At 54.8% G+C, this 12,880-nt stretch overlaps 1 protein-coding gene across 1 annotated transcript; it reads left to right on the top strand.

The window, feature by feature from the left end:
- Nucleotides 1-210: 210 nt before the first annotated feature.
- LOC308557916 (uncharacterized protein) lies at nucleotides 211-12,328 on the top strand (the record flags this gene model as incomplete). Its single annotated transcript, XM_081138816.1, has 2 exons — nucleotides 211-883; nucleotides 11,760-12,328. 2 exons carry the CDS (start codon nucleotides 211-213, stop codon nucleotides 12,326-12,328), a joined length of 1,242 nt encoding a protein of 413 aa, XP_080994942.1.
- Nucleotides 12,329-12,880: the final 552 nt, after the last annotated feature.

Genomic DNA, 12,880 nt, shown 5'->3' with positions numbered 1-12,880 from the left:
TCTGTGAAGATGTGATAAAATCAAAGCTAAGCATTAACCCAGAGCCATCCGTCCGTGAAATGGTGAGCAAACAGGAGGGCGCACCTGCGGGGGACACGCCCAGGTCTGCGAGTATATATGACCCTGAGTCCAGGGCAGGACACTCAAGCTCAGGCTCTTCTCACCATCACCCGCTCAGCTCCCGTCTCGTCTCCCGTCTCATCTCCCAACATGTTCCGCAGCGGCTGCTCTGGAAACTTCTCTTCCCGCTCCCTTGGGAGCTACCAGTGCCACCCAGGCTCCTGTGGCTCTTCCCACCCCAGCAACCTGGTCTACAGCACCGAGCTCTGCTCCCCCAGCCCCTGCCCGCAGGGCTCCTCTCTCCGCAGTGGCCGCCAGGAGACCTGCTGGGAGCCTCCCAGGTGCAAGGAGATCTGCTGCAAACCCCCCAGCCGCCAGGAGATCTGCTGCAAACCCCCCAGCGCCCAGGAGATCTGCTGCAAACCCCCCAGCCGCCAGGAGATCTGCTGCAAACCCCCCAGCCGCCAGGAGATCTGCTGCAAACCCCCCAGCCGCCAGGAGATCTGCTGCAAACCCCCCAGCCGCCAGGAGATCTGCTGCAAACCCCCCAGCCCCCAGGAGATCTGCTGCAAACCCCCCAGCGCCCAGGAGATCTGCTGCAAACCCCCCAGCGCCCAGGAGATCTGCTGCAAACCCCCCAGCCGCCAGGAGATCTGCTGCAAACCCCCCAGCCGCCAGGAGATCTGCTGCAAACCCCCCAGCCGCCAGGAGATCTGCTGCAAACCCCCCAGGTGCCAGGAGACCAGCTGCAAACCCCGAAGCTGCCAGACGTCCTGCTGCGGCCCGAGGGCCCCCAAGCCCTGCAGTCCTGGGGCCCTGGGCTGTGGGTCCAGCAGCAGCTGCCCCTCCCTGGGCTGTGAGCCCAGCAGCTCCTTCTCCGTGCTCTGCGGGCCCCGTGGCTTCGGACGCACGCGTTATGGAGGCTGTGGCGTCCCTTCCCAGAGCGACGCACCCGGATCCTGCTGCCCGGCCTCCGTGGCGCCCAGGAGCTGCCAGGCACCGTGTTACCCCCCCACCTGCGGACCGTCCGCCTGTTAGACGGACTCGCTGTGCTGCCAGGCCTTCGGGCGGCGTGCCCCGTCTCTGCTTAGAGCTGCCGCCCCCGGCTTTCCCGGGGTGGCAGCCGACCCCTCGCGCCACCAGCTCCGCCCCTCGCTCTCTCTGCCAGATTAGCTCTTTCAAACTAGTGAAATCAACAAGTGATCAAAATGTTAAACTCAGTGTCTGTAATTTGGAGACGGTTGATTCAGATTTACATAAATTCTCCTCGCAAACTGTGGACGTTCACGTTGGCCTGATCTAATAAACTCGCTCGCTTTTGCATCTGATCTGCTCTCGTGGTTGGTTTTTGTTGGTTTTCAGGGTTTGGTTTGGGATCTGTCTTGGGCTCCCGACCGTCAGAATTCTTTATGCCCCCAGGAAAGGGCGCCGGGCCCGGTATGTGGGGAATTTCCCGCTCACCCCTCTGCCTAACAGGCTTCAAGTCTGCGCGTTTTCCCACCGTCAGCGCCGGCAGGATGCGACCGCTGAGAGCCTGCCCACAACGGAGCAACATTCTCGCTGTGTTTCCGGTGGGGATGCCTTATGCTGACCACTACACTTGGTTTTGATTATATATTTTCAAGACCATATTGAGTTAGAGTTTGTCCAGAAGACGTCACTAGGTGATGAAATGTTTATAAAATATTATATAAAATATTGGAGTGCCTCTAATATAATGAAATGGGGGGGTGGAAGTCACGATGATTTTCTCTAAATATGTGGGCAGGTGGGTTTTTCAGTGCGAATGTGTGCGTGTGAATGTGAAAGACAAAGTTTTAAAGATTAAAATGTGAGGAATGGACAGTTAAGGGAGAAATACGTTGGCTTGTTATAAAGAAATACATATTTATGAATCATAAACTTACAGAGTTATTGTGACCTGGGTCGTTTCCTTGAACTTATTGAGCTCCTCAAGCAGTAAAAGACAAATACCCCGCCCCCCCTTTGGTAACTTCTGCATTGAATTGAAGATGTAATTAAATTACTTAAATTTTTTTTAAATTGATTTTTTTAGAGGCCGAGGAAGGGAGAAAGGGAGAAGCATCGATGTGAGACAGATCGATTGGTTGCCTCCCACATGTGCCCTGACCCAGGGATCAAACCCCAAACCCTCCCATGCACCGGATGGCGCTCTAACCTGCTGAGCCACACTGACCGGGCTGTAAGCAGATTACTTTTAATGTCCCAAATCTTATAAGCTGCCTAGGAATCCTTGGGGCCCACTGCTCAGCCCAGATAGTGAGAAGAAAATAGATCCTTGTAAGATACTCTGATCCGAGACAGGACACATTTTGTGTTTATTTTTTATTTGAGTAACTTATTTGTCTCAGAGGCTAAACGCAGGGTCGGAGTCCAGTTAAAACTTCTCCAGGACGTTTGGAAACAACTCTCCCTGAGCCGGACAAGACCATCAGACATTCTCATTCCCTCACCGTGTGCCCGAGGGCGCCTGGGTCACATTTTCTCAGGCTTTTCCTAACCGAACCTGGGGAAAGGGGGTCTCCTTCCTCCCATACTCAAGGCAGCCGCGGGCTGAGCGTGGAGGTGCGGGGCCCGGCCCCCCATGCACAGGATTCTACCCAACACAGAGACGGGGAGTCGAGAGGAGCAGAGGGAGGCTCCTGCATCGCGGGGTCCCCATCACCCTCGGCCGGCTTCCTGGGTCCTTCACGCACGTTGACTATATAGGCCCATAAAACCTTCTTTTGGTTTAAACTAATTAACCTAATTAAAATGGAAAAGGTTTCCGTCACTCACACCCGAAGAGTAACAATCACTAAGCCGCGTCGTGGGGGGCAGAGTCAGTCACTGACGCAGGCAGGCGGGCGGTGAGCACTCTCGTCAGGAAGACATCGGGTCCCCTGAGCCCGCCGGACGCGGCTGGCACGGCAGGGGGCTGCCAATTCCTCCTTGAGTGACGCAGCCTGAGGAAGACGTGGGACGGAGAACCCGCCCGGGAAACTCACTCACGGGAGCCGGTCACAGCGGCCGCGCTGGCGAGGGGCCGGACACGCTCAGCGAACCCGCTGCGTCTCTAAGCTTCTGATTCAAGCAAGGAAGGCGCAGGCCCCACCCGGAGGGATGAGAGCAGCAGGGTGCTTGAGGCCGACACCGGCCCCGGGGCGGGAGGCAAAGGGGTGTCGGGTGACACAGAGGGTCTCGTTCCCGTGACCCGGGGGATGTCTCCATCCTCACGGAGCCTTTGAGGGGAGAGGCCAGAAAGTGAAACAGGGAGGCAGACGGTGGGGAGGAAGCGCACGGACTTGAACACGGCAGAGTTTAAACCCCGAAGCCCAACGTCGAGGCTCAGAATCCCGGCATCAGACAAGACAAGCAAGCACCTTTTTCCCTAGTGTCCCTTTCCTTAGTGCCCCGTTGCTGCTCATTTCTAAGTATTTCCCCATGTCTCTGGTCTCACCCCTTTCCTCTCTCAGTCTCTCTCTGTCCCCACGACATCCACCCTCTGGATCTGATCGAGCTTGGGCCCCGGGGACACTGGGTCAGTGACCGGGTTGGATGATGGTGGCTCGAAGTGTAAGGGAGGCCGGGCTCTGCCACGAGGGAGGGGCCACAGTGCGGTCACTCAGCACCACCGACTCTCGTGCCCTCGGCGGACGGAGGGGCCTCAGCTCTCTGCTCTGAATGTAGCTCCTTAACAGGTTTGCTCTTCCACTTCGGAGCTCCGCGGAAAGTGCTGGTAACCTAGGAGAGGCCGAGACGTTTGCCTCCGAAGGGTCAGTTCGTGCCGAGCGAGAGAAACGCTTTCCCTCGTTAACCTGGTGTGAGGCTGGTGGTGCGGAGCCCGTCGGGCGGGGGAACGGCGTGGAAATGGCACCGGTACTTGGAGGAACACGAGTGGGGTTTAGGGAGGAGCCACCAGCTGTTTCTACTGAAGTGTGACATCCGGGGAGCAAGAGCTGAAAGGCGACGTAGTGACTGAGGGAGGGATCGCCCAGCCCTGAGGCGGAGACGCGGCGAAGGAGCAACACCGATGCCCGGGAGCCTGAACGCCAAAGACAAAATCAACCTTCGCGTCTGACCTGTGGAGTGGCCCTTGGGGCTCGTGTGGTTCTTGGGAAGCACAACGCGTGTGCTTCTTCACGTGACCGGGGGCTCGCTCCGTGGCAACGAGCAGTGGAGTAAAAGCTAACGGCGGGCAGAGCCCGGGATGGGAGCGGCCGGCCCTGATTTTCCTTCTTTAAACAGTTTTCCTGCTGAGCAGCCGAGCACAGGGTGAAGGTCCAGGCTGCGGACCCGACTGCAGGGCACGTGGCTCTCTCGTGCGTACCGTAGACCCTCTCAAAATTCAGTTTCTTCTCATGTAAAAAAGCGATAATGCTGGTGTTTATATCCAAAATTACAGTGAAGACCAGATGATATGTGCAGCGGCTTGAAGAGTTCCTTGGACACAGAAAGGGCTCTATAGATGTAAACCGTTATTAGACTATAAATATGTGCAACTTACGCCCCCAAACAATGCTCAGGGGTCCCCTGACCCACCTCTCTGGTTGAGTGAGCCGTAGCCATCATATTACTTTATGTGGCCAAAATTAATATTCACCCTCCGAATTTCTGAACATGTTCAACATCTACTCAAGCGCAGAATCGTGTGCCCTTCCTTCCAAACATCACAGACTGTAAATAAACATCTTAATATAATTTTTTACCCTAGGTATAACCTAATTCAGAATTTTCTTGTAACACTTTTTTTTATCATCTATCAATCATCTATCTATTTCTATCAATCATCTATCTGTCTATCTGTCTATCTATATCTATCTAATGTATCTATCTATAATCTATCTATCTATCTATCTACCTAATCTATCATCTATCTATCTATCTATCTATCTGTCTGTCTGTCTGTCTGTCTATCTATATCTATCTGATGCATCTATCTATCTATATCTAATCTATCTATCATCTATCTATCTATCTATCTATCTATCTATCTATCTATCTATCTATCTATCTATCTATCTATCTATCTCTACCTATCATCTATCTATCTATCTATCTATCTATCTATCTATCTATCTATCTATCTATCTATCTATCATCTATGTCTGTCTGTCTATATTTATCTAATGTATCTATCTATATCTAATCTATCTATCATCTATCTATCATCTATCTATCTATTTATCTATCTATCTATCTATCTATCTATCTATCTGATCTATCATCTTTTGAAACATTTCTTCACACTGATTCTCTGGGCGGTGTTTTCTCTCTGCCTTGGCTCTGCGTCCTCAGCAGTGACTGTCTGCTCTTCACGCAACCACATCCCTATATTCAGGTTAACCGAGGCCTGTCAGATGTCACGCCCACCCTCACACAATATAGAAATGTGACGATCTGTGGCATTACTTTGGACATTTTTATTTGTCCAGCAATTTTCGACTTTCTTGAAGGAAATAATTTGGTATTTATTTTACCGCTCTTAAGCCTAAGGGGCCATTAAAATTTTACACACTATAAATTTGATAGTAGATTACTTTCTCAAAGTGTTTGGGCTGAAATTTCCATCTTCTTCGCTAATATTATTGGAGTCCACTTATTGGAGGCACTTCACACCCGCCCAGCTGGCAAGGAGAGCCAAGCAGAATTATTCTGCCATAAAACTCATTTGACTCTTAGGGAGCGTCGGGTGATGCGATGATCCCTCTTCTTTATGTTCCGTTTACATCACACATATTAGTTGCTACTGAACATAAATACACGCTTTATATACGGCGGGCCGCGTCAGGGACGACTGAACTAAGGGTCGCAATAAAATACACCACCGCGGGGACACGAGCTACATCTCGGCCTCCTGTATGTGACCCCGTGAGGCGCAAATCAAACGTCACGATGGCCGGCTGCTCCGATACGCAGCACTGACCAGAAGTCCAAGGCACAACGGTAAACTGGCTTTTAGCTATAAAACACGAGGGAGCACATTTATGAAGGTATTAATCTGTTTGCTTGAAATCAGACAACACAGCAGGGAGACGTTCTTAGGCCAACTGTAGTTCAGAGGATACTAAGGTCGGCCTCAAAGACCCCTGACCCTCAGGGAGAGAGCAGAGACCCGCAGGCCAGCAGGGGACAACCAGACTCTGACACTGAAAACGAACGAATCGGGTGCAGAGGGCCCATCTTACAGCTGACCCTGGAAACTAGCCCCCTTCCCCGGCACTGCCAGGGGGCTGCTGGCCTGCCCGTCTCACCCTGTGGCTCCTCTTACGTCGGCTGCTTTGTCTACCCACCGACCTGTGTTCTCCAGTCTCCACCAAGTCAGGCTGCTCTGTCATGACCCCGAGAAAGCCATATAAGCCCCGCAGCAGGCATAGCGGTCACTTACCTAGAGACCTGAGTCCCAAGACCGAAGTCATCATCCCAGTTCCCGCGCGCACACTGCTTTTCTACCAGGGACGTCCTGTTAGCACAGAGCAGCCGACGAGCCTCGGCTCCTGTGGATCAGCTTAGCGCCTGGGCCCGCGCCCCCTGTGACCATTCGCCGCAGCCCCGGAGCCGGGAGCTGACTGACCGCCAGCCCCTCGGTTTCTCCCAGACACGCATCCTGCCATCCCGCTACAACCAAGAGGAGTCGGAGATGGGAGACGAGCTGAGAGATGGATGCCGGATATTATGAGAAGTTATAGATAAGAGGAATCATGAGATCATTTCATGAGATTTTGCTCTTTTGCAACGTGACGGATGCATTGCTATTTAATAAACTCCCTGTGTACGGAATCTGAACCCATTCATGTTTTTCCGTAATGTTTTTAGAGTTTATTGGCTTACTGCGGTCGCATTTTATTTTTATATGGAAAATGACTGTGTGGGTAGCTGTGGTTATTAATTTCAGGAGAAGCAATAGAAACCGGGACAGCACATTTGCATCAGCGGAAAATCCTATGGTCCGAAATGACGTCTAATCAGAGAATTGCCGTTTCCTACGGAAAACGTAAACAGAATTCGAAATAATTCACCGTGCGCAGATGCAAAGGGCAAGGATTTTGCTCCGCTCTCGAGCAGCCGAGGGATCTCAAAGAAGAGCAGAAGTGACTGCATTTAATTGCCTGTGAGACACTTTACTCCAAAGCCACTTATCTTCCCCTAACATATTTCTCTTCGTTTCCCAGAGACAGCGGAAAGCAGCCTTCCTTTCAGGCCGTTCAGTCTCCTCATCTGCCCAGCGCCTGGGCGCGGACGTGCTGAGTCGGCTAAAACGAGCCTCCCGGCTTTCACCTTCCATGTGAACGTGCTGAAAACCCGGCCAGGTGGCTCAGCTTCACGGGCATTTACTTGGCATCAACGATGTACCAGGCGCTGTGAAAACCGGGGCCATTTTCAAATTAAAACAACACAGTGCGGAGGACAGACGGACAGAGACGGAGAGACTGAATGGTCGTGAGAGGCCCAGAGTCCGGCTCCAACACCTGCCGTCGCCTCCCCCCAGCGCTGGGTGCCTCGGGCTGCTTTCCTTTATTTGTGATGCGTTTCAAACCTGACTTTGTCACAGCCGATTTTCTCTTTACTTCACTGGCTGCCCTTTGTCGGTCGTTTCTGGGATCCTCTTACTTTGCCAGTTCGTTAAGGGTGAGGTTTTTCTCAGGGCGACATCCTGGGCCCCTCTCTCGTCTCCTTTGACACGTGCCTCTGGGCTTTAATGACCATTTTTTATGGGAGGCAGCCAAGCTCATGGTTAAAAATACAGGCTGCTGAGTGACCCTGCCAGGATCTGCACCCGGGGCCCACTCTTTCTGCGCCGGGACCCTTTCGGGCTTTCTTCCCAGCGCAGCAAGTCAGCTCCGAAGGCGGCGAGTTTGTCCGGTTGCGTCTGTGCTTATATCCTAGCGATGGCCTCTTGTTGCCACAGGTCCACGTCCTCTTGTCTAAGCCAGTGGGGCAGGTAGGTTACGGAATCGCGTTTTTCACACTTCAGGAAGCCAGCAGAATGGATAACACCCGGGGGAATCTAGAGATGACATCCCCAGTCAGGCATACTGATGTATTTCGGAGGCCACCCTACAGACACCCCCACCGAGAAGAAGGAACGTGCACAGTTTCCATTAGTTTGAGCCACGTGATTGCATCTAGAGAGACCGGAATTTGCCACCTTTCACCATCAAATTCGTTCTGGAAAAAGTGCTTGATTTTCAGAGATTTTTGGACCTTTGAGGATGGTGCGGACCTGCACCAAGACATGTGGAGCTGCGGTCAGGCCCCGTCGGCCTCGCTTTGTCTTTTGTCCCTTCTCCCGGGCACCCAGTGTTCACCCTGCTTCCTGAAACCCTTCGCCCACCGGTCCCTTCCCCGCCTGGGTGTGGAGGGAGCCGGAGCAATCTGGCCTCTTCCGGAGATAAAATCAGGACGCGGAGACGCCAGGCGTGAAAGGACCGGGAGTCAGCTCGTGACATAACTTGCATAAAATACTAAGAAGTTAAACGTGAGTTTGAAAAAGGCCAACGGAGGCTTTTAGAAAAACATAAAGGCCCAGGAAGCGGGGCTGGCCGGCGGGACCAGCATCCCCGGGGGCACCCTGAGGACCACCTGCGGTGACGGCCACGCAGGAGAGCGAAGGGAGCCGGCGTGTTCGGGGGTAAAACACCGGGGTGTCCCGATCCCAGGTGCCATGCGGGGCGGGGGGTGAGGGGTGCCGCCCGCACCTCCCAGGGGTGCCGCTCGTGGTGCGGGGACCTGACCCCAGCCGCGCTGAGTGCAGGCGGGCGGGGCACAGGCCGTGGGCAGGCGGTGGGGCGCCTGTGGGTGCCCCGCTTCTGTGGAACACCCCCGGGCGCTGTGGCCCCGCAGACTGGCAGCCTGGGGACAGGGTGCGAGGAGATATTTGGGCCCTAAAACCGCCCTAAGTTACCCCTCGGGTCCTGCACCCACGAGGCGCCTGTCCGCGGGCTGAGAGCGCGGCCTTGGACCAGAAGGAGCCGGATCCCCCCGAGGGGACGGTCGGCGGGCGCCGGGCCAGGGCCACGCAGGACGCGGCCGGAGCCGGGCACCCGCGAGGCCCACGCGCCCACCGCGGGCGCCTCCCCGCGAAGGGAGCCCGCTGCCCACGCGGGTGCCCGGGCCGGCGAGCGCCCCCTGGAGGCCAGTGAGAGAGAAACACGCTGCGGAGCGACAGGACCCAGAGCAGGACGGAGGGCACCGCGGGCGACCCGCTCACCGGGCGTGGTGAGGGGCAGGTGCCCGCGGCCTGGAGGAGGGGCCCCCAGGGCGGAGCAAGGGCGCCCGGGAGCAAAGGGCTTGGGACGGTTTAACTGCGGGTGAGATGACGTCAGGGAGGTGAGGTGACGTCAGAGGAATGAAGGTGACGTCAGAGAGGTGAGGTGACGTCAGAGAGGTGAGGTGACGTCAGAGAGGTGAGGTGACGTCAGAGGCGCGGAGATGACGCAGAGGCGCCGGCGGGGGCCGGGTCCAGCCTCCTACGTCAGGCCGAGGACGTGCGCCTGGCGCGCGGGTGGGAGACGATGGGCCGTTTCCGCCGGGCGGGCCTGGGCCCCTGGGTGCTGAAGACGCTCAGGCAGGAGGCGGGGAGGTCGGGACCTCGGGGCGCGGGAGGGGGACCGCCTGGCCCACAGCCGCGTCTGCGTCAGACGACCGCGCCCCGCGGCTCCGGGACGTTGTCCATCGTCATAGTGAGTGTGTGTGAGCACTGTGCGCGTGCGTGTGCACCTGTGTGTGCTTGTGTGTGCATGTGTGTATGCGCATGTGTACGTGTGCACACCTGTGTGCACGTGTGCGCATGTGTGTGCACGTGTGCATGCATGTGTATATGTGTGCGCATGTGCGGGCAGTGTGTGCCTGTGTATGCACATGTGTGTGCACTGTGTGTGCATGTATACATGTGTGTGCACCATGCGTACACTGTGTGTGTGCCTGTGTTTGCATGTGTATATGCACATGTGTGTGCGTGTGTGTGCATGTGTGCCTGTGTGTGTTCACCCAAATAGCTTATAAGACTCTAAGGTCCTTCTGGGAAAGAGTGAAAGCCCAGGAGAGACGAATACCTGCCAGGTGAGGATTTGGTTGTGGCTCTGAGGTATGAGGGGGTTTGCAGAGGTGAGCGACACGTCTGCTGGACTTTTGTAAGCAAAGCAATGGGCAGTTTTATTGGTGCCAGATAAGCAAGTACTCTAAGAGCTTAGGAAAAAAACAATCATCTCTGAAACAAATAGAAAAGATCAAATTACTTAAATAGCTTCTTGGTTCCCAATTTCCCAAAGAAGCTTCCGGGCAGAAGTTGGATGTGATAATAACTGAAGAAAAGAAGAACAGCATCTCTAATTCCGGGGCTCTTCTTTGTGCGATTGGGCCTTTTCTAGCGACAGGATGATTCTCACTACTGGACCTGGACCTGGACCTGGCGGTAAGTTTCCCACAGCCTCGTCTTCCCGGAGGATGAGCGGAGGAGCCGCTCGGCAGGGGGTGAAATGAATCGCTCTCGGGCGTCTCGTTCTCACTCCAGCTGAGTTGGCAAAGGTTAGTGCACAATTAAAATTCAAGTTTTTGCAAATGTATTTCATTAGTAGTCAACTCGCTCCAGGTATATTGGTTTTCAGCAATTATTCCCAGTGATGGGCTAACCGTCTGCCTCACATGGAGAGGGAGCCCAGGCGCTCCGTGCTGGGTGGGATGGGCACGTGGAGAGGGAGCCCAGGCGCTCCGTGCTGGGTGGGGCGGGCACGTGGAGAGGGAGCCCAGGCGCTCCGTGCTGGGTGGGGCGGGCACGTGGAGAGGGAGCCCAGGCGCTCCGTGCTGGGTGGGGCGGGCACGTGGAGAGGGAGCCCAGGCGCTCCGTGCTGGGTGGGGCGGGCACGTGGAGAGGGAGCCCAGGCGCTCCGTGCTGGGTGGGACGGGACTGGCCTCAGGATAAGCTGCACAAAGGACAGTGTGAAACAGCCACCTCCACGGTAACTAAAAATGAAACCACGTAACAAAGGGCATTAAGAAGCCATTCCTTCCGTGGCCGCGTCTGGGGGTTTCACAAAAGACAGGAGAACGCAGGCTGGCCCATCAGGTCGCAGGCGAATGTTGCCGCCTTGAAATGCTGGGTCCTTGTTGTGCGTGTGACCCCGGGAGCAGAAAGGACAAGGCTCTCGAGCTGTCAGCGTAGCATCCGGGCTCCCGCTGGCCTTGGAGCAGACACGCCTGGGTTACTGAACTGGTGAAAATTCCCGTCTCATGAGGTGGTTGCAAGAATTAAACGATGCCATGATTTTCCTCTTTACACAGTAAATACTCAGCAAAACATGTAGATGTATTTGGGAGGAAGGTTCTGGTGACCGTGAGCAGTGCACAGCTGGGAACAATCTGCACGCTCAGGCTCAACATCCCGGAGCCCAGCTCGGGGTAGAGGGGTGGGTGCCACCCACACCGTGACCAGCCTCTCGGAGGGTGAACCACACCTCACCCCTCAAAAAGAGAGAGAGAAGCAGGGTGGCGTCTGTAAACCAAATAATTAGATAGCCCTGAAGAACATGAATGTGTTCGGTTATAATTAGGTACACTTACAGCTTGGTTAATGAGCGACTCTCATGACGAGACAGGCACAGCATGGGGAGGGCCTGGGCCCCACCCAGCGCAGGGAGAGTATATATGCAAACAGGGCTGGGGCAGGGGGGACCTGGGAGCACCTGCTCTCTGCACCTCAGCTGAACTCACGACTCCCCTCAACATGTCCCACGGCTGCTGCTCTGGAAACCTCCCCTCCCGCTCCCTCGGGGGCTCCCTCGGGGGCTCCCTGTGCCATTCAGGCTCCTCCTGTGGCTCTTCCTACCCCAGCAACCTGGTCTACAGCACTGAGCTCCGTGCCCCCAGCCCCTGCCCGCGGGGCTCCTCTCTCCGCAGTGGCTGCCAGGAGACCTGCTGGGAGCCCCCCAGGTGCCAGACGTCCTGCGGTGGCCTGAGGACCCCCACGCTCTGCAGTCCCTGCTGGACAACTCGTCCTGGGGCTCTGGGCTCTGGGTCCAGCAGCAGCTGCTACTCCCTGGGCTGTGGGTCCCGAAGATCCTACTCCCTGGGCTGTGGGTCCCGAAGCTCCTACTCCCGGGGCTGTGGGTCCCGTGGCTTCAGACCCCAGGGTTATGGAGGCTGTGGCTTCCCTTCCCTGAGCTATGGATCCAGATTCTGCCGCCCGACCTCCTTGGCCTCCAGGAGCTGCCAGTCACCCTGTTACAGACCAGCCTGTGGGCCTGGCGTCTGCTCCCCATCAGCTTATTAAGGCTTCGTCTAGTCTGTAACCTCACTTTACCCTCCGCAAAGTCGATCTCAGCTATTACCTGGCAAGAGTGAAGAGTAAATAAAAGGCCTAGTAGTAACGTCATTCGTTGCAGAATCCCAAGTTTGTTTCATTCCATTTCCCCCATCACTTCTCAAAAATGGAGCAACAGGCCTTTTTCTTTCTTTTCAAATAAACTCATTGAATCCAATATCAGATCACAGGTCTTACTATTAATTACAAAAAAGATACCTGTTGATAATTCCAAGTGTACTGTTTTTAACAAAAATATATTTTGTTTAAGGAGCAGGTTCCATGGTAGGAAGACTCATCTGGCAACACAATTCGTTCCCTAGAATGTTTGCCAAATAGAATCCCAGCTCCGGCAGGAGTTCATCCTACACTCTTGAGTGTAGGAGAGAAAACATTATTTTCTCTCTACTTCTCTAGATTCTTGGCTGAGAAATCCCTGTAATAAAAAGGCAGGTTAACAGGAGAAAAAAGCAAATATAAGTTTAATAACATATTTACCTCCTGTATACACGCAGAGGCCCA

Source organism: Miniopterus schreibersii (genome assembly GCF_964146895.1).
Source record: "Miniopterus schreibersii genome assembly, chromosome: 5".
Lineage (NCBI taxonomy): Eukaryota > Metazoa > Chordata > Mammalia > Chiroptera > Miniopteridae > Miniopterus > Miniopterus schreibersii.
The sequence above is the reverse complement of the archived record's forward strand: the minus strand, read 5'-3'. Positions and strand labels throughout refer to the sequence as shown.